The 18,807-nt window shown below is 58.8% G+C and overlaps 1 protein-coding gene across 1 annotated transcript in view; it reads right to left on the bottom strand.

The window, feature by feature from the left end:
* Positions 1 to 1,455: 1,455 nt before the first annotated feature.
* Positions 1,456 to 18,807, bottom strand: part of Prkcz (protein kinase C zeta) — a 104,292-nt gene continuing 86,940 nt past the window's right edge. The window contains exons 10-18 of the mRNA XM_042701923.1: positions 16,096 to 16,193; positions 8,433 to 8,519; positions 6,796 to 6,931; positions 6,608 to 6,695; positions 5,478 to 5,597; positions 4,562 to 4,641; positions 4,138 to 4,227; positions 2,312 to 2,427; positions 1,456 to 1,915 (exon numbers count right to left, since the gene is read on the bottom strand). Of these exons, the coding sequence (XP_042557857.1) occupies positions 1,828 to 1,915; positions 2,312 to 2,427; positions 4,138 to 4,227; positions 4,562 to 4,641; positions 5,478 to 5,597; positions 6,608 to 6,695; positions 6,796 to 6,931; positions 8,433 to 8,519; positions 16,096 to 16,193 (903 nt within the window). The 3' untranslated portion in view covers positions 1,456 to 1,827. The remainder of the gene's footprint in view (positions 1,916 to 2,311; positions 2,428 to 4,137; positions 4,228 to 4,561; positions 4,642 to 5,477; positions 5,598 to 6,607; positions 6,696 to 6,795; positions 6,932 to 8,432; positions 8,520 to 16,095; positions 16,194 to 18,807) is intronic.

Consider the following 18,807-nt stretch of genomic DNA (forward strand, 5'->3'; position numbering starts at 1 on the left):
GAGATACTCAGGTCTCCACCTCCCGAGTAGCCAGGATTACAGCGTGAGCCAGCTGCGCACAGCTGAAGCACTTTTAGGTCTGAGAACGGTGCTCACTGGGCACCTGACACGAGCACATCGCCAGCCCCAACACCTTTTTTCCTAACAAAAGTGAGGACAATCGCGTGTGTTCACCAGTCTTTAATGGGTGGGCGTGCAGGGGTGTCACATGACTGGCACATCCACAAGAGACCCCGCCGGCCCCGCCCGCCAGCTCGGCAGAATCGTCTCCTGCCTCTCAGAGGTCGAGAGCTGTGAAGCCACGGGCCGTTGTGCAGACATTAGGACTTTTTCCTCACCACGCACCAGACATTCTTCACTTTACATTTATGTAACAAATCACCAAGTATGACGGTCAATGTGACTCACGCTTCGTGCACCGGCGGCCAAGCTGAGGGCAGCAGCCTGGCGGTGCACAGCCGCGTGCTAACGGATGGAGCGGCCCTCGCTGCGCCCCAGGGGACGGCTGCTGCCTGGCCTCCGGTGGACGGCAGTGAGCACGGGCGGATGGGACCACGTGGGCCTGGGCCCCTTAGACACAGCTTGGGCCCTGCAGAGGCCGCAGAGTTGGCTCTCAAGGTTTTTTTGACCAGTCCTTGGAGACAAGTGTTCCTGTTGGGCGCTGGTAGTGCTGGCGGGAGTGTGCACGCTCCGCGGGAGTTCCCAGGCTGCCAGAGGTGGAGCTGGGGTGGGGTCCCTGAAGCTGGGGCCCCAAGCACTGGTCCTGGCACCTTAGGCTGACAGCAGAGGCCTGAGAAACCTGAGTGCTCCAGGGGCCACGCAACGAGGTGCCGGCCATTGCCTGGACTCTAGCCAAAATCCTCACCAAGCTGCTCGCCCGCTGGGAAGCAGCCATGCTCTGCACCCCCCCCCCAGGCCTGGGGTCTCACAGCCTGCCAAGGTGTGTGGCAGCCCCCCTCCTCCGCCCTGGGCCCCTTTCCCACTGTGCTCAGGGCTGACTAGCCTAGAACATGGCTCCTGCCCTGCTGGGCCTGGCCCACGCCTGGGCGCTCCCCACGCCACGGGCGCCCCCCACGCAGGAAGCAGGCCTCAGGCTGTCTGCTGCTCACGTTAAGGAGAGGGGCTGTCACACACGTCTTTTTAATATTTTCTAATTGAGTAGTATTGATAAGAATACTTCCCCCCAAATCTCTGACATGCCGTCTGAGAGGCGCTGGCTAGTGTTTTCAGGAAAGTATTCCATGTGTTCAGCTTTCATTTTGGGGTGCTAGCAGTGGATTAGGTGTCCGCAGCGCGGTTTCCCTCAGACAGGGCGAGCAGCGCCCCCTGCCGCGCAGGATGCTGCACTGCGAGCTTGTGCTGGCGTGTTAAAAAACAGGAACTTAGCAGGGCGTGGCCAAGGCCTGGGGCCGCCCCGCGGGGCCGCGCCTCAGAAAAAAGGCAGCAGAGGGCAGCTTGGACGTCAGCGGTACATTTTATTCCCCAGGACATTACACACGCACCTCCCTGGGGAGCACGCCAGTGCAGGGCTGTGTCTCTGCGGAGAATGCACCTTGGGTGGTGTGCCCGTGTCCCCTCGGGCAGGGCCACCACACTGGACGTGAGGCGGGCCCAGGAAGCAGTTCCTCCAGCACAAAGCCTGCCTCCCGGGGCCCAGACGCGGGACTGCTCTGCCCGGAGCGCCCGCGGGCGCCTCCCTCCACGGTCTCAGCGGCCATCCCTCCCTGGCTGCCCGGAGCCCCGCGCCCAGCCTGGCATGCATACGCTGTGGTAAAGGGTAAGTTACAGGGTCATTCACGGGCGTGCCCACGACAGACGCACGCCGCCTCACACGGACTCCTCGGTGGAGAGCAGAAGCGGGTTGATGTACTCGAAGCCCTCGAACTCGGACTGGTCGATCCTCTTGATGACATCCCTGGGGGCACAGGATGGGGGTGGGGGCAGTGACTGGGGCCGTCTGCTCAGCGTGGAGATCCCTCCGTACCCCCCGTGGTGGGGGTGAAGGAGCCACCAGTGGCCCTGGCACCACCCCAGGGATGCCCTGCCTTTCTTTGTGGGCTGCTCCTGGGGCTTGAACTCAGGGTCTGGGTGCTGTCCTTTAGCTTTTTTGCTCAAGGGTGATGCTCTACCACTTGAGCCACAGCTACACTTGGGGCCTTTGATGGCTAACTAGACATAAAAGTCTCCTAGACTTTCCCGCCCAGGCTGGCGTTGAGCCCTGATCTCGGGTCTAAGCCCTGCGTGGGCGCCTGGCGGGACCCTGGACCTTGGAGTTGGGGGCACACTCGCTTGCCCGCCCATCGAGACTCACTCGTCATCCGGGGTCAGCTGCACGGGCTCACTGGTGAACTGCGTGTCGAAGTTGTCCAGGCCGTAGTCCTCCGTGATCTGTGGCTGGAAGGGCGGCAGGGCCTGCTTCTTCTCCAGCTGCGGAGGAAGCCGGGGATGTGGGTCAGCGCAGGGCTCCTGCTGAGCTCACTGTATGCGGGCTGCGAGGAGCTCCGGGGATTAATGCCAGCTGTTTTTTCCTTAAAACATTACACCTAAGGAACCATCCAATGCCAGGATTTCTCTTCAGCTAAAAAATGCTGGAAGTATGGATGGCCTGGACCACACACCTGGTACCCTGGAATCTACACACACAGGGCTGGGCCAGCCGGGCGATGCCCCTGCTCTGACCACCAGTGGGCGCACTTGCTCCACCCATGAGAGCAGGGCAGGGGGGGTAGGGGGAGGGAGCAGTTGGTGGGGGGGAGGAGACTTTTGCCCCTGCAGGCCCCAGCCTCTCTCCAGGCCAGCTGGGGCCAGGCCTGTGTAAAGAGAACCATCCTGTTGAAGTCCTCTTCATGATGATACAGTAGGGTTCTGGGGGTCCCCAGGGTGGCAGATGGGGAGAAGCAGAGGGAGGAGCCTGCGCTGAGCTAGGCAGGGGCTACTGCGGTGGCCCCAAGGGGAGGGGTGACCCCTCAGGCCCTCAGCTAGGCCACCAACGCTGGCCTCGGCTGGCCAGCCTTACAGCAGATAAGTGAGGCCTCATAAAACACCATCCAGCGCACGGGTGGGGATGGGAGGGAAGAGCCGAGAGAGAGCAGGGGAAGGGGTGGCACTGTCCAAAAAGGAATGCACTCTTAAGCAGGTGGCTCACGCCTGCAATCCTAGCCACTCAGGAGGCTGAGATCCAGGATTGCGGTTTGAAGCCAGCCTGGGGGGAAAGACAAGAGAGACTCTTATCTCTCACCCCACGTTAACTACTCCAAACCAGAAGTGGTGCTGTGGCTCAAAGTGGTAGAGCACTAACTTTGAGTGAAAAAGGTCAGGGACAGCACCCAGGCCCCACGATGGACAGATTAAAAACCCTCCCCATATCACCCTTTATAACAATGAAAAACATTAAACAACAAAAGAAATGAAACTTCACAGTTTCTCTCTTGAAGGTGGTTTCTCAGTGTCAGGACTGAGCACTGTGAGCAGCGGCCTGGTCTTTCCCGGGAAGGGCCTCGCGTCCTTCCCCGCCGCCACCTGCAGACCACTGTCCACTGGATGGAACGGGGCTGGCGGCCATGTGGGCAGCACCTGGTCCTGGGCGGGGGGTCCCCCATGCCGGCCTGGCTGCCTGGAAGCCAGGTGTGGGGGGGGGGGTGGCGCTGGGACGGAGGCGTCCGCTCCCTTTGCGTGGGCAATTTCATTTGGTGTGGCGGCGTACGCCTGGGAGCCCAGTGCTTGAGGCCAAGGAGGATCATAAGTTCAAGGCCAGCCTGGTCCACACAGTGAGACCTGGTCTCAAAAGCCAAATGCACGTTTTATAGCTCATGTGGCAGTAATTCTCCACGCGTTTGTCTACTTTGAGATTATACAAGTGTCCTCTAATACGAGGAATGGACTAACAGAGAAACACTGAACCTTGCGCTCACAGCCTCGAACAATACCTGGCAGCGTATCAGATCACATGGACTCTGGAAAGCAACCAAGACACCAGGGAACACTCCCAGGAAGGCCCAGCTCCCTCCCGGTGGAGCTCCTCCAGCACCAGGCTGGCTCACCCTGTGTTTCGGACCAGCTGGCCAGCTGACCAGCCGCAGGCAGGGAGCCAGCTGGAGGCCACAACCGCCCCGGGTGCTGAGCGGTCCGAGGACTTACCAGGTCCCAGTCTATGCTGCGGAAGAAGGCGTGGGACTTGATGTCGGAAAACCCCGTCTGCGGCCGGCAGCCGAGCCTCTCCTTGGGGTCCTGGGGGTCAGAGTTCAGACAGACAGGTCACCCTCCCCTGCTGGACAGCACACCACCTCCCCGACCGGAGCCAGCCAGCACGCCACCCCTCCACGCGAAGTCACCCTCCCCGCCGCCATGTCTCTGGGGCGTGATTCTTGCCGCTTCATTTCGTACTAAGTATGAACAAAAACCAACAGCCAGAGAAGGCGGAGGTCCACTAGCAACGCAGGAAACACAAACCTGCAGCCCAGACACCAAACCTGGCCACAGCAGCACTGTGCCCCTGCCCCCGCCCCCTCCCAGACAGCCCAGCCGGGGCCCTCGAGGGACGCGCCTGCAAGGCCAGGGGTACCTTATTTAAGAATCCTTTCAGGACATGCGAGGCTTTGACAGAGAGGAACCGGGGTATCCGGATCGGCTTCTCCAGGATGACTGTGAGGATGGGCGGGTGAGGTGTCTGGCCGCCGCTCCCTGGCTGTGCCCATTCTGCCCAGCAGCCCGCAGGGTCCCTGGACTCTGCCAGTCCTGGGGCTTGAACTCAGGGCCTGGGTGCTGTCCCTGAGCTTCTTTTGCTCAAGGCTAGTGCTCTACCACTTGAGCCACAGTGCCACTTCTGACTCTGTGTATGTAGCATATGAGGAATGGAGGCCAGGGCTTCATGCGTGCTAGGCCAGCACTCTACCACTGAGCCACCTGCCCAGCCTCGGTCTCTCTTTTAAGACTTAGTCTTGACTTACAGCCTAAGCTGGCCTCAAATCTTGAACTTGCAGTTTTCCCACTTGGGTCTGCCCCAGTACTGGATTACAGGCACGCACTACCACGCCCATCTTGAAGTGCTTCTGAGCAGGAGCCCCTTGCTGCCGGAAGCCATGTGTTCTTGAGAACCCTAGGTAGCACCATCTGCCCCTCCTCCCACCCCTTCCGGCACAGGGAGGCCTCTGTGTGCTGAAGACCGGAGGGCGCCGAAGGACAGCCTGGCCTGGACCCCACACTAAAGGTTCCTAAGGTCACCTGGCCAGGGCAGGAAGGAGTCCGGGTTAAATCAGGACGCGTTCTGTCCAGCTGGGCCGTGGAGACCCCACTGTGGACCCTCACCCCGTGGCCAGTCCCCAGCATGCGGGCATGTGGGGATGGGCGGCCAGGGGAATATTCCCTCAGTGCTTTTTGTAGCCGCTCAGCCCAGGCCAGGGACCCCTCCACCCTTGCCCTAGAAGAAGAGAAGGGTGGTGGGAACAGCTGGGGCGAGCTCCGGGCACGTGGCCACGCACCTTGAAAAAGGTAGTCCTCCGTGTTCATGTCGGGGTTGTCGGTGATGATGTCGAAGGGGGAGCGCCCGGCCATCATCTCGAACATGAGGACGCCCAGTGCCCACCAGTCCACGCTGAACCCTGCGGGGAGGTCGCCGTGGGTCAGCTAGGGCGCGCGCGCACGCACGCCGCGCACGCACGCCGCGCACACGAGGCTGGCCGCGCTCCCCTGTGAGCAGCCACAACCTGCCACCCGCATCCACGCCGTCCTCTCTCCGCCTTCTGTTTAGTTAACTAAGGTTGCAAAAGCATCTTCTCTGAGATGACAAAGCGTTCTGAGTTCGCGTTCACGCGTCGGGGTCTGTGGGCAACGCGTCCCGGTGCTGGGGGGGTCTGCCGCCCCGCCACACCCGCGCACCCTCTCCCGCACGGACCAAATCCCCACCCGGCGGCCACACTCGCGACCCTGGGTCCCCGTCTGCCAATCAGCTCCCTTCGTTGCTACTGAGTGACTTCAACTGAAGAAACTTCCAGAAGCCCAATTATCCGCAAGGGTGAGAACCCCGCTCACCGTGCCCGCCCCAGGATGTGCACAGGCCTACATGTGGTATGTTCCACTGAAAACACTAAGACCACAGTGCCCGAGGGTGCACATGAAAACATACAGCACACTGGCCTGCACACACACACACACCCACTGCACGCTGTACGCGCCACGTCCAGGTACCCGCCAGGCAGGCAGCCCAGTGCCACACTGACAGGACTGCATCCCAATTGAGCACCTGCCATCCCCAATGACCCCTCGCTTCTCCTACAGCCCCACGGCACTGCCCACCAGTGTGCATGCTGGTGTGGCACCTGGGCCTGTCGAGCCCTCCTCTCCTCCGTGGCCCCTGGGGCTCACTGGTAAGAGAATGGAGGGGCTGGAGTTAGGGGCTAGGGCCAGACGCTGGCATCAGCTGGGGCATGGGAAGGGTGTGTGTGTGTATGTGTGTGTGTACAGATGTTCAGTGTAAGATGGTAACAAACCTCTCCTGTTGTTGGACAGGACTCCAGGCCTGGCCTGGGACCTGGTGAGTGTACCGGCCGCACCTCCGGCCTCTTGCTACGAGTCATCAGAGCGGGGAGAGGCTCCGAAAGGCCACACTCACCATACTCTTCTCCCCGCAGGATCTCTGGGGCGATGTAATTCGGGGTCCCACAGAAAGTGCTTGTCGTGTCGCCTGGGCCCAGGCCTTCCTGTGGGGACAGAGCGACCGGGGGATCTCGCACCCACGGCCTGGGAGAGGCCTGGCTGGGCACAGGGGGTGCCAGGGTGCGCCGTGCTGGTGGCGCTCACCTTGCACATGCCATAGTCCGTCAGCTTGATGTGCCCATCGGCGTCGAGCAGGACATTGTCCAGCTTCAGGTCCCGGTAGACGATCCCCCGCTCGTGCAGGAAATTGAGGGCAATACAGATCTCGGCAGCGTAGAACCTGCGGTGGGGCGGGCAGCGGAGGTCACAGGGCCCGGCCCCATCCACGGGCTCCACAGGCTCCTCCCAGGGGACCCGCACTCTCCCAAGGATGAGTCACACTTGCGGGTCACACGCACAGGCAGCAGCTCCCGGAGGCGCTCGGCCACTTTGAGACCATGCCCCATTAGAACATCCGCTGTTAAAATCGCCCAGCCAGGTGCTGGGGAGTCATGCCTCTGATCCCAGCTACTTGGGAGTACTGAGGATTGTGGTTCATAGCCAGCCTGGGCAGGAAAGTCCCCAAGACTCATCTCTAACCATCAAGAAGGCTGGACGTGAAATTGTGGCTCAAGTGGTGGAGTGAGAACCTTGAGCAAAAAGCTCGAGGACAGCAGCCAGGCCTTGAGTTCAAGCCCAGGACGGGCACACGGGCACACGCTGGTGGAGATGTGGAAACAGCAGTCCTTGTGCACACGGGGGGTGTAAAATGGAGCCACTTCAAAGACAAATATGAGAACAGAACTGCCCTGTGACACAGCAATGAAGTCCATCGTGCACACGCGGGGTCCAGGAAGACTCCACATGGCTCCGCTGAGAAGCAGCCCCAGCCCCAGCAGCGGAAACAAGGACTCCCCCAGCGCCCACGTTCAGCCTTGAACAGGGAGACGCTGACACGCACAGTGGCAGGGGGTACCGTGACACCATCACGCCACACAACGTAAACCAGAGAAAGACGTGCGCGTGCGTGGGTGCTACTGATGAGAGGCCCTAGAGCTGTCAACCACGCGGGCGACCGTGGGGAGTGGGCTGGGGTCGGGAGTCGCAGCTTCCCTCTGGGGCGTGGCGCTGGGCATGTGCCCGGGATCTGTGTACTTGGAAATGCTCACTTTCAGGCCAGGCGTATTTTACCACAAACCCATCAGGCTCTGTCCCTGCCAGCCCAGCACTCCAGCACCGGCCGTGAGCCTCCTCAGCCAACAAAGTTTGAAAATGAGTGAGGGAGCAGTGGCTGTTCTTGATCTTTCCCTACCTCTCTCCAGAGGATCCAACGTGACTCGTAGACCCGTGTGTGTGTGTGTGTGTGTGTGTGTGTGTGTGTGTGTGTGTGTGTGTGTGTGTGTGTGTGTGTGTGTGTGTGTGTGTGTGTGTGTGTGTTTGCGCGCGCGCGCGCGCACAGGTGAATGAGAATGAAGGAAACAGGAAACGGGGAGCAAGCCAAGCCCACCCCCTCCCTTCCCGGGGGGGGGGGCGGCTTTAGGAAGCAAAGGGAGGGGACTGACGGCCACCATGGAGGGTGAGCAGACGGCCACTAAGGCATTGTGGGAAGAAGCACCAGTGCACACGCCACAGCTCCTGAGAGGCACTGGCGTTTATGACACGTGGAAGAAAGTCTCCCTTCCTGCCATCTCCCCCCAACCTGCTCTTTCCTTTCAACTCCCCGCTCCTCTGGAGGCCCCAGTGCGCTCTCCGGCCCGGCCCGCCCTCAGCCGGCGCTCCCTCCGGCCCAGGCTGGCCCTCACCTGGCATGCTCCTCCGGAAGCTTCCTCTGCCTCTGCATGTGGAACATGAGGTCGCCGCCGTTGACGTACTCGATGACCAGGAACAACCTAGGCAGGACAGAGGCAACAGGGAGCTGAAATCACCGGTGGCGGAGTCCTTGTGCGGACCCAGCCAAGGCCCTCTCAGCCGGGGGGTGGAGCGCGGCCTCAGTAGCACGTGGGGCTGGCTTTTGGTGCACGCCTCAGTAGCATGCGGGGCTGGCTTTCGGCACAGGCTGGGCCGTCCTGGGCAGCTCTACACGCACAGGGGGCAGATATGTGGCGAGGCAGGTGGCGGCAGGCTGGGCAGGGCTGGGAGAGGCCATCTCTCTGTGCTTTGGTGGGAAGATGCGGTCTCAGGTCCCAGCATCTGCTCATTGCCATCCAAGACCATGAGTGTGGTGACTCCAAGGTCGTAAACTCGGACTTGGGGGAGACAGACAGACAGACGTAGATGTCCATCCTCCCATCATCTCTGTCTGTGCTAGCAATGGAAGGTGGCTCAGTGGTAGAGCGCTTGCCTTGCATGCCTGAGGCCCTGGGTTCGATTCCTCAGCACCACATAAGCAAAAAGAAAAAAAGCCGGAAGTGGCGCTGTGGCTCAAGTGGTAGAGCGCTAGCCTTGAGCTGAAGAGCTGAGGGACAGCGCCCAGGCCCAGAGTTCAGGCCCCACAACTGGACCCCTCCCCCCCCCCAAAAAAGAGCTTGACTGAAGTCAATAAAATTCGATTGTCAAAATTAAATTCTTGTATGATTTTCTAGAAAACACCCCATCCAGGGCCCTTGGCAGGTTGGGGCCGGTGGCTCCCCACTGCTGGGGGTGGGCTGGCTGCTCACTGGCACCGGGGTGAAGGTGGGTCAGGGAGGGAAGGAACCAGCAGCGCTCTCAACAGCAGGTAGAGCCTGGCTGAGGTCGCCACAAACGCACCGCAGGTGTGTTCACAGCTGCAGACCACCTGTGACATTCTGATTACGTATCTGGAATGGAAGTAACTCCTAAATAGGCAGGGGTGAGAGCTAAGCCGTCAGCGCAGACGTGGAGCCAGGGTCCTGGGGCCGCATGGGGCTGGGCTGTCCTGCTCTCACACACATCCCACCCCCACCCCCCTTCCAGGGTCTGCTCGGAGACTCTACTACCCGTGCCTCATTCTCAGGGTTCCTCAGCCACTGCCAGCGGGACACAGCCACGCCCGCTGAGCACCGTGTCTCAGTGTCTGTGGGGACCAGGGTGGGGTAACGCACGCCCTCGGACGGCCCAGATCCACAGGCTTTGTGCAGGGTGCCATAGCGCACATGTGCATCCTCCTACACTGAAGATCAGCCTGCGAAGGTGCAGCCCACGCCTCGGTGTGCCGCAGGAAGAAGCAGCGCTCTACTGCAGGGGTGAGCGTCAGGGACAGGGACTGCACAGAGCGTGTGCAGCAGGTCGGGGCGTGGGGTGCTTGCTTAGCAGTGTGAGGCCTTGGGTTCAATCCCCAGCACTGAAAAAGAAATCAGTGAGTCTTCACGAGGGTTAATTTCCCAACCACAACCTGAGTAGGTGCTCTACCACCTGAGCCACGCCTCTAGACCTTTTTGCTTTTATTCTGGCCCAGGCCAGCCAGGACTGACCTTCCTATTCCTGTGCAGCTGGGCCGGGAGCAGTAAAGCAGCTGTGAGCCTAAGGAATTTTTTTTTGGCAGATAGATAACATCTCGGTACCATTTTCAACATTCCTTCAAGGCAGAAATTCCCCCAAACAGACACACAGCGCGCCCTCAGGTGACGCACACCATCACCCCAGATGTCACCCCACCGGAGACACCACGGACGCCTGCCGGTGAGCACGGGGCGCAGGTCCCCTCCCGTCACTCACAGACCCTGGCCGCACCAAGCCAGAAGGAGGCTGGGCAGTGTGGACTGGCCATGGCCCTGCCACACACCAGCCCCATTCTCCTCCTAGCCCGGGCTCCACACATCTGTGCTTAGGACACTACGAGAAGAAACACAGAAGACAGTGTCACCTAGTCTCAACAAGACACGCAAGAATCACAAAAGCTCATCCACCCCACCCATCTCCAGAGAGAACTTGGGAAACTGTGGCCCACAGTGGCCCCTGAGGGATGTCCATGTCCAGGGGGACTAGGGGCAGGCAGCACTGGAACAAGAGGGGCCACAGGACCTTCAGAGAAGAGGAGGTTCCCCTACATTCCCCCAGGAGACCAGAGAAAAACACAACAGCACAAGAACCTAGAGCATGAGCTGGGTGCTAGTGCTCATGCCTGTCATCCTGGCTACTCAGGAGGCTGAGATCTGAGGATCACGGTTCAAAGCCAGCCAGAGCAGGAAAGTCTGTCAGACTCTTATCTCCAAAGAACCACCAGAAAACCGGACATGGTGCTGTGGCTCAAGTGGTAGAGCGCTCGCCTTGAGCTGAGGGAGCTGAGGGACAGCGCCCAGGCCTAGAGTTCAAGCCCCATAACTGACCCCCCAGAAAGGGGACCAAATTCAGTTTTGGGGAAAATGAGGCAGGAGGAATTAGGGAAAATGGGCCTGGTGCAGGCAACTCAGAAACAAGGTCTTTAGAAACAGGAGCACTGTCTTCACTCCAAAGAGAGGAGAGGACCCCTTCCTTATCTAAAGGATAAGCATCTGCTTTGTGGCAGGAAGCAATCTTATCTAGAAGGAACCCCCCCCCCCCATTCCAGGTGCTCAGAAGTGTGACACACAGGTGTGGAGTGCAGATGAAATATCTATCTTTGCATAGCTGAAGTGGGAACCTGAACTTAGTCGTGAATGCCTGGGTGCGAGAGCTCCACGTCTGTCCCGGCCGAGCGCCCGATATCTGTGTTGCTTCCCCAGAACAGCTTTTTGTGTTGTTAAAAATACTTCTTTCAAGTGGCTCACACCTATCATCCTAGCTATTCAGAAAGCTGAGATCTCAGGATTGCAGTTCAAAGCCAGCCTGGACAGGAAAAGTCGGTCATGGGGCTTGAACTCAGGGCTTGGGTGCTGTCCCTCAGCTCTTCAGCTTAAGGTGAGAGTTCTACCACTTGAGCCACAGTGCCATTTCCAGTTTTCTGAGTGGCTTATTGGAGATGAGTATCATGGACTTCTTCCTGGGCTGGCTTTGAACCACGATCCTCAGGTCTCAGCCTCCTGAGTAGCTAGGATGACAGGTGTGAGCCACCGATGCCCAGCATCTCTGTGAGACTCTTATCTCCAATAAACCACCAGAAAACTAGAAGTGGTACTGTGGCTCAAGTGGTAGAGTGCTCACCTTGAGCTGAAGAACTGAGGGACAGCGCCCAGAGTTCAAGACCCACAACCAACAACAACAAAAAAAGTACTTGCACATGTGGGTGAAAGCAGAATTCCCATGTGGGCAGAAACCGTGCGGCTGTCCTGTACCTGTACCGGGGCCGCAGGGGACCAGCCCAGGCACCCCTGGATTTGCAGAGAAAAGCAAGAGATCCTTATTTTTTTCCTCACTCAGAGGCTCCTTCATCATCACCAAGCTCATGTGGAAACTGTTGTGTTTTGTTTACCACTTTTCCACTAAGGCTGCCTGTGAGTGCCAGCACCCTGCCTGGAGTTTAATCCAGTTCCTGTTGTGTGAGATGCTGCCGGAAATCAGAGCAGACAGAGTCACCCAGCCCTCCACTAGCCTACCCTGCTGCAAGGGATCGCCCAGCACACCCAGAGTGGTGACCAGCGTCTTCGCAGGAGGCCAAGCACGGCGTGGCCGGGCCCTGACGTGGCCGGGGTCTAGGGGTCTCCGAGTTCTTCTGCAGCTCGGTGAGTGCCGCACACTGGAAGTGGTGGGCAGGGTGTTTGCTGTGGACATGAACATGGGGCGGCTCCACCCACCTAGCCAGACCCACCCGCGTCCCTGTCCCGTGTCTCCAACATCTTACTGCTGCAACATCTTACTACTTCCCTAATCATGTGGGGGTCACATGAACACCTTCAGATATCCTTTTACATCTGGACGAGAAACGGATTTTATCTTGAATTTTTACACTTTTGCTTACTACGCTATTAATTAAAGAGTGGAGGCACAAAGCCCCACAGAGCAGCCTCACCATGCAAGGTGCTGCTCCTCCGGAGAGACAGAGCAGACAACACAGCAGCTGGAGAAAGAGGCAAACCCACCAGCCAGTGTCAGATGCTTCCAGAACTCAGTGACAAGTTCAAGCCAGGCACGAGTGGCTCACGTCTGTAATCCTAGCTACTCAGGAAGCTAAGATCTAAGGATTATGGTTTGAAGCCAGCCCTGACAGGAAAGTGCATGAGACTCCAATTAAACTGTTAAGTAGAGCTGTGGCTCAAGTAGCAGAGTGTTAGCCTGGAGTAAAGAAGCTCAGGGACAGCACACAGGCCCTGAGTTCAAGCCCCAGGACCAGCACAATAAAAAAGTGGAAAGAGCCTGGCACTGGTGGCTCATGCCTATAATCCTAGCTACTCAGGAACCTGGGATCTAAGGATTGTGGCTCACATCTATAATCCCAGCTCAGGAGGCTGATATCTGAGGATTGTGGGCAGAAAAACCTGTGAGACCTATCTCCAATTAACCAGCAAAAAGCTGGTGGAGGTGTGGCTCAAGTAGTCAACAGCACATAACACTCAGTTCAGGTACCAGTTCAAGAACTAAGAGGTCAAGAACATAATAAATATGCATATTAGTTATTCACAGGATGAGGCCCCGGCGTAGATGAAAAACACTGCTGCAAACCAGCGGCCACAGCGTCCCACCAGGGAGCGGCGCGGGGAGGGAGCACCGCCAGCCCCTCGGGCACGCCTGCCTGCAGTTTTCTCATTCCCCATTGCAGGCACTGGCGCTTGTGTGGCCAGGTTCAGAGAGGCGGCACCCGGGCAACCTGGGTAGAAGGGAGGGTGCAATAGCTGGCCCTCTTCCTGTCCACGTTTCTACAATCAAGGAAAATGAATCAAAATGAAGCTCTGTTTGGATCCCTACCCTTTGGGGGCTCCGCTTGGGCTGGGGTGACTCCTGACCACGGAGTGGGCACAGAGGCAGGCGTGTGACACGAGGGGACGCTGACCACGGGAGGAGAGGGGAGGCGGGCAGGGTTCTGCCGGCAGGGGCAGGGGCAGGGCCCGGATTTGGAGGGGCCAGCCTCGGGTACAATGGTGGCCTGTTCCACTAATGGGAAGCCTCAGCTCCGCCCCAGCAGTGTGTCCATGAGGAAGCTCCTAGAGGAGATGAGCGCCTAACCACAGACGAGCCAAGTGGACAGTGTGGGCATGCAGCGTCCTTCCCCAAGGGCTGACCGCGTGGCTAGGATGGCTGCTTCTGTGCTCAGGGACCCTGGCTCTCAGGCCTCCAAACCACACCGCCAGCTCTCCCAGTCTCCATCTTGTCGATGGTGCACTGAGAATTCTCAGACTGCACCATCACATGAGCCAAAGCTTTTCCCTTCGCTCGGTCCTTCCCTTCTCTTCCTTCCGGCCCTTGGTATGGGAGTTTGAATTTCGGGCCTCATGCTTTCTTAGCTTGCTCTATTACTTGAGTCACACTTCAGCCCAGCTTTCTGTTGTTTCTGGCGATGGGGAGTCTCATGTGTTAGCCGGACATGCTTCTTTCCCCAGCTGGCAGACAAGGGCCCCTGGGTGCAGCGGATAACCAGCTCCCTCCCTCGATGTACGCTTCGCAGCTGCTGTGAGCCTTGGCCCACCATGACGGAGTCCCCTGCCTCACACCCTGCATTAAGTGCCGCCCTCAGCCCCTCCAGATCATAAGGCCCCCCACCCCCAGAAAAACATAAGCGCCTTTCTCCCCTTCTGGTGAGGGAACTAGCCCGTCAGTTCCTCTGCTGACAATGAACCCTTCGCTGCACGTGACCCGAGCCCCTTCATCACAGACTTTCCTGTCAGGGCGGACTGAAACCACAATCCCCAGGCTGAACAGTAGGGTCACCGGTATGCGCCGCAGGCACCTGACCCTGCAATCTCTTCATGTGTGAACACAGGGTTCTGTTCTCTCGAGAACCCCGGTGACTCACGGCTAAATGTCTTCTGGAGTCAGGAAACTTGGGCCCGTGCTGGACAGAGGGAACCTTTGTGACCAGGCCCTGTCACACCCTGCCCGCGGCCCTGACAGAGCCGGTCACGCCCTGAGCCATGGCGGTCACTGTCAGGTCACTGCTGGGGCCCTGATGCAAGCAGCAGACCCTGGTGCCCGGTTTCCTTTGGAATTTACCTCAGGCAGTTTCCTGTTCCTAGGCTGTTGTTGATGTTGTTGAAGACAAGAGTCTCACAGTGAATTTCAGGCTAGCTCAAACACGAACTCTCTGCCTCCGTCTCCGCAGTGCTAGGATTACAGGTGTGCCATTACACCAGCTCTTTTTGACACGTTTCCTCTGTCCTCCGGTGCAGCAAGCTATGGCAGGCTGCATCCTAGATGTTGCCAGTGGATCACTGACATGGGGTTGGGGGGGGGGGTTAGGGTCTTGATGGAGAGATAGTCAGAATCACCCGAGGCCCCGAAGTCTAAACAGGGAATGTATTTATTTTCTTACACCTACATGTCAATCATTTTAAAGCAATAGAGCTCCTATCCATATTAAACTTGCAAGAGGAAATGTGCGATGTACATACATGTTCCTTGCACTGTTGAGATGACCTAGGCACACAAACACTCCACTGTGCACCTGACCAATGCCCGGGCGCCCAGCATACTACCAACCAACCAACACTGTGCCTCTGACCAATGCCCAGACTCCCAGCACACCACCAACCAACACTGCACCTGACCAATGCCCAGGCTCCCAGCACACCACCAACCAAAACTGTGCACCTGACCTATGCCCAGGCTCCCAACACACCACCAACCAACACTGTGCACCTGACCAATGCCCAGGCTCCCAGCATACCACCAACGAACCAACACTGTGCACCTGACCAATGCCCAGGCTCCCAGCACACGACCAACCAACCAACACTGTGCACCTGACCAATGCCCGGGCACCCAGCACACCACCAACCAACCAACACTGTGCACCTGACCAAAGCCCAGGCTCCCACCATACCACCAACGAACCAACACTGTGCACCTGACCAATGCCCAGGCTCCCAGCACACGACCAACCAACCAACACTGTACACCTGACCAATGCCCAGGCTCCCAGCACACCACCAACCAACACTGTGCGCCTGACCAATGCCCGGGCACCCAGCACACCACCAACCAACCAACACTGTGCACCTGACCAATGCCCAGGCTCCCAGCATACCACCAACGAACCAACACTGTGCACCTGACCAATGCCCAGGCTCCCAGCACACGACCAACCAACACTGTGTACCTGAACAATGCCCAGGCTCCCAGCACACCATCAATCAACCCACACTGTGCACCTAACCAATGTACGGGCACCCAGCACACCACCAACCAACCAACACTGTGCGCCTGACCAATGCCCAGACTCCCAGCACACCATCAACCAACACTGTGCGCCTGACCAATGCCCAGGCTCCCAGCACACCACCACCAACCACTTGGAATCACACACCTGTTTCTGTGTAGGAAACTCACCTAATGTGATACCCACAATGAGAGCCACAAAGCAGCCATCGAGAGCGACCGCACCACGGGGACCGGAAGCTCAACCAGGGATGTCGGGGACCGGAAGCAGGTGTCTCTTACCGGCTTGTGGTCTGGAAGCAGGAGTGCAGGCCGACCAGGAAGGGGTTGCTGGATGCCTGCTCAAACACGTGCTTCTCGGTCTGCACCCAGTCAATGTCCTGAAAGACACCACCAAGGGTTGTGAGGCTCCTGGAGGGAAGCTCTCCGCCTGACTGCGTCCCCGGGAGTCCTTGGTGGAGAAAAGTGAGCAGGAGCCAGGAGCCCGCCGGCCTGCCTGCCCCCCATCCCCACACCAGCACCCGCCCAGGTGCTCATCATCCATGCCACTGTTGGACTGCAGCCATGCAGAGCTCGGGAGACTGTGTGGGGGACAGGACGGCATCATCGAGGTGCGTCCACTATCACCAGCCACCCCCCATCTTGACCCCACTGACCACCTCCACCGCCCCATAAGCCATTCTCATGGCCTCTGGGCTTAAAAAAAAATTGTGGCTGTATTGGGGTTTGAACTTACAGCCCTGCTCTTGCTAGGCAGGCGCTCTACTGCTGCCGCACGCCTACAGCCCTGTTTTTTGCTGGCTACTTTTGGGTTAAGGCCTCACGTCTTGCCGGGGCACATGCCTGGACTTCACTCCCCTCATCTGAAGGGTGTGGCTCCGTGTCCACTCCCCTCTGTCGGGAAGACGCGAGGGGACTTCTCTGCCCGGCTGACCTAGGCTGTGGTCTCTGTGGCCTCGGCCTCCCAGGCAGCCTGGCCGGCCTCAGCCCACTTTCCCACTCCAGTCCCATGGCTCCTCTCGCCCCAGACTTGGTACTACTCAACATCTATGCTTGGGCGCCCCCCCCTTTGGACCAGGCCTCGACAGAGCTCTTTGTCTACCACATCCGTGCTCACATGACCAGTGCCTGGCCCCATCCCTTGCTGCCCCGGAGGACTCTGCATCAGCAGATGTGTGGCCACCAGGAACTGAGTTTGCGTTTCCATCTGCCCATCAGCTGCAGGAGACAGCTGTGATCAAGGACCCCAGCCTGGCGCGGCAGGAACTGCAGAGCTGAGGTGGGGGCTTGGAGTCACTCCTGAGGGAACGGAGGTGAGGAGGAGGGGTGTGGGAGTCACTCCTGAGGGAATGGAGGTGAGGAGGAAGAGGCTTGGAGTCACTCCTGAGGGAAGGGAGGTGAGGAGGAGGAGGGGTGTGGGAGTCACTCCTGAGGGAAGGGAGGTGAGGAGGAGGAGTGTGGGAGTCTCTCCTGAGGGAAGGGAGGTGAGGAGGAAGAGGCTTGGAGTCACTCCTGAGGGAATGGAGGTGAGGAGGAGGAGGGGTGTGGGAGTCACTCCTGAGGGAATGGAGGTGAGGAGGAAGAGGCTTGGAGTCACTCCTGAGGGAAGGGAGGTGAGGAGGAGGGGCGTGGGAGTCACTCCTGAGGGAAGGGAGGTGAGGAGGAGGGGTGTGGGAGTCACTCCTGAGGGAAGGGAGGTGAGGAGGAAGAGGCTTGGAGTCACTCCTGAGGGAAGGGAGGTGAGGAGGAGGGGTGTGGGAGTCACTCCTGAGGGAAGGGAGGTGAGGAGGAGGAGGGGTGTGGGAGTCACTCCTGAGGGAAGGGAGGTGAGGAGGAGGGGCGTGGGAGTCACTCCTGAGGGAAGGGAGGTGAGGAGGAGGAAGAGGCTTGGAGACACTCCTGAGGGAACGGAGGTGAGGAGGAGGAGGGGTGTGGGAGTCACTCCTGAGGGAATGGAGGTGAGGAGGAGGAGGGGTGTGGGAGTCACTCCTGAGGGAATGGAGGTGAGGAGGAGGAGGGGTGTGGGAGTCACTCCTGAGGGAATGGAGGTGAGGAGGAGGAGGGGTGTGGGAGTCACTCCTGAGGGAATGGAGGTGAGGAGGAGGAGGGGTGTGGGAGTCACTCCTGAGGGAATGGAGGTGAGGAGGAGGAGGGGTGTGGGAGTCACTCCTGAGGGAACGGAGGTGAGGAGGAGGGGTGTGGGAGTCACTCCTGAGGGAAGGGAGGTGAGGAGGAAGAGGCTTGGAGTCACTCCTGAGGGAATGGAGGTGAGGAGGAGGAGGGGTGTGGGAGTCTCTCCTGAGGGAACGGAGGTGAGGAGGAGGAAGAGGCTTGGAGTCACTCCTGAGGGAAGGGAGGTGAGGAGGAGGAGGAGGCTTGGAGACACTCCTGAGGGAAGGGAGGTGAGGAGGAGGAGACTTGGAGACACCCTGAGGGAACGGAGGCGAAGCTGGCCCTTCTTTCTTCTTCTTCCTCCTCCATAAATTTACATTTTGTTCCCGCTGATCTCTGTGGGAACCGCTCCTCCGCACCCTTTTTTTGAGTCGAAGCTGCTCACTCTCACTTCATTAAGTGCTCACTCACAACGGAACTCTGACCTACACTGCCTGGCCTTTACAAGATCTGAATCCAGGGCTGGGAAGGTGGCTCAGTGGTAGAGCACTTGCCTCGCGTGCCTGAGGCCCTGGGTTCGATTCCTCAGCACCACATAAAGAAAAAAGCCAGAAGTGGCGCTGTGGCTCAACTGGTAGAGCCGTTAGCCTTGAGCTGAAGAGCTGAGGGACAGCGCCCAGGCCCAGAGTTCAGGTCCCACGACTGGACCCCAACCCCCCCCCAAAAAAAAAAAAAGATCTGAATCCAGCCAGATGAGTGAATTACAGCAAAACTCTTCAGGATTTATGCACAAACAAGACAACTTGCCACCCTCAAAAAAAACTACAGCCACACAGGGTAGGACTTGAGTGGGAGTGGGAAGAAGAAAGAATAAGCAAGTGA

Source organism: Dipodomys spectabilis, unplaced genomic scaffold (genome assembly GCF_019054845.1).
Source record: "Dipodomys spectabilis isolate Male_0828 unplaced genomic scaffold, ASM1905484v1 ptg000299l, whole genome shotgun sequence".
Lineage (NCBI taxonomy): Eukaryota > Metazoa > Chordata > Mammalia > Rodentia > Heteromyidae > Dipodomys > Dipodomys spectabilis.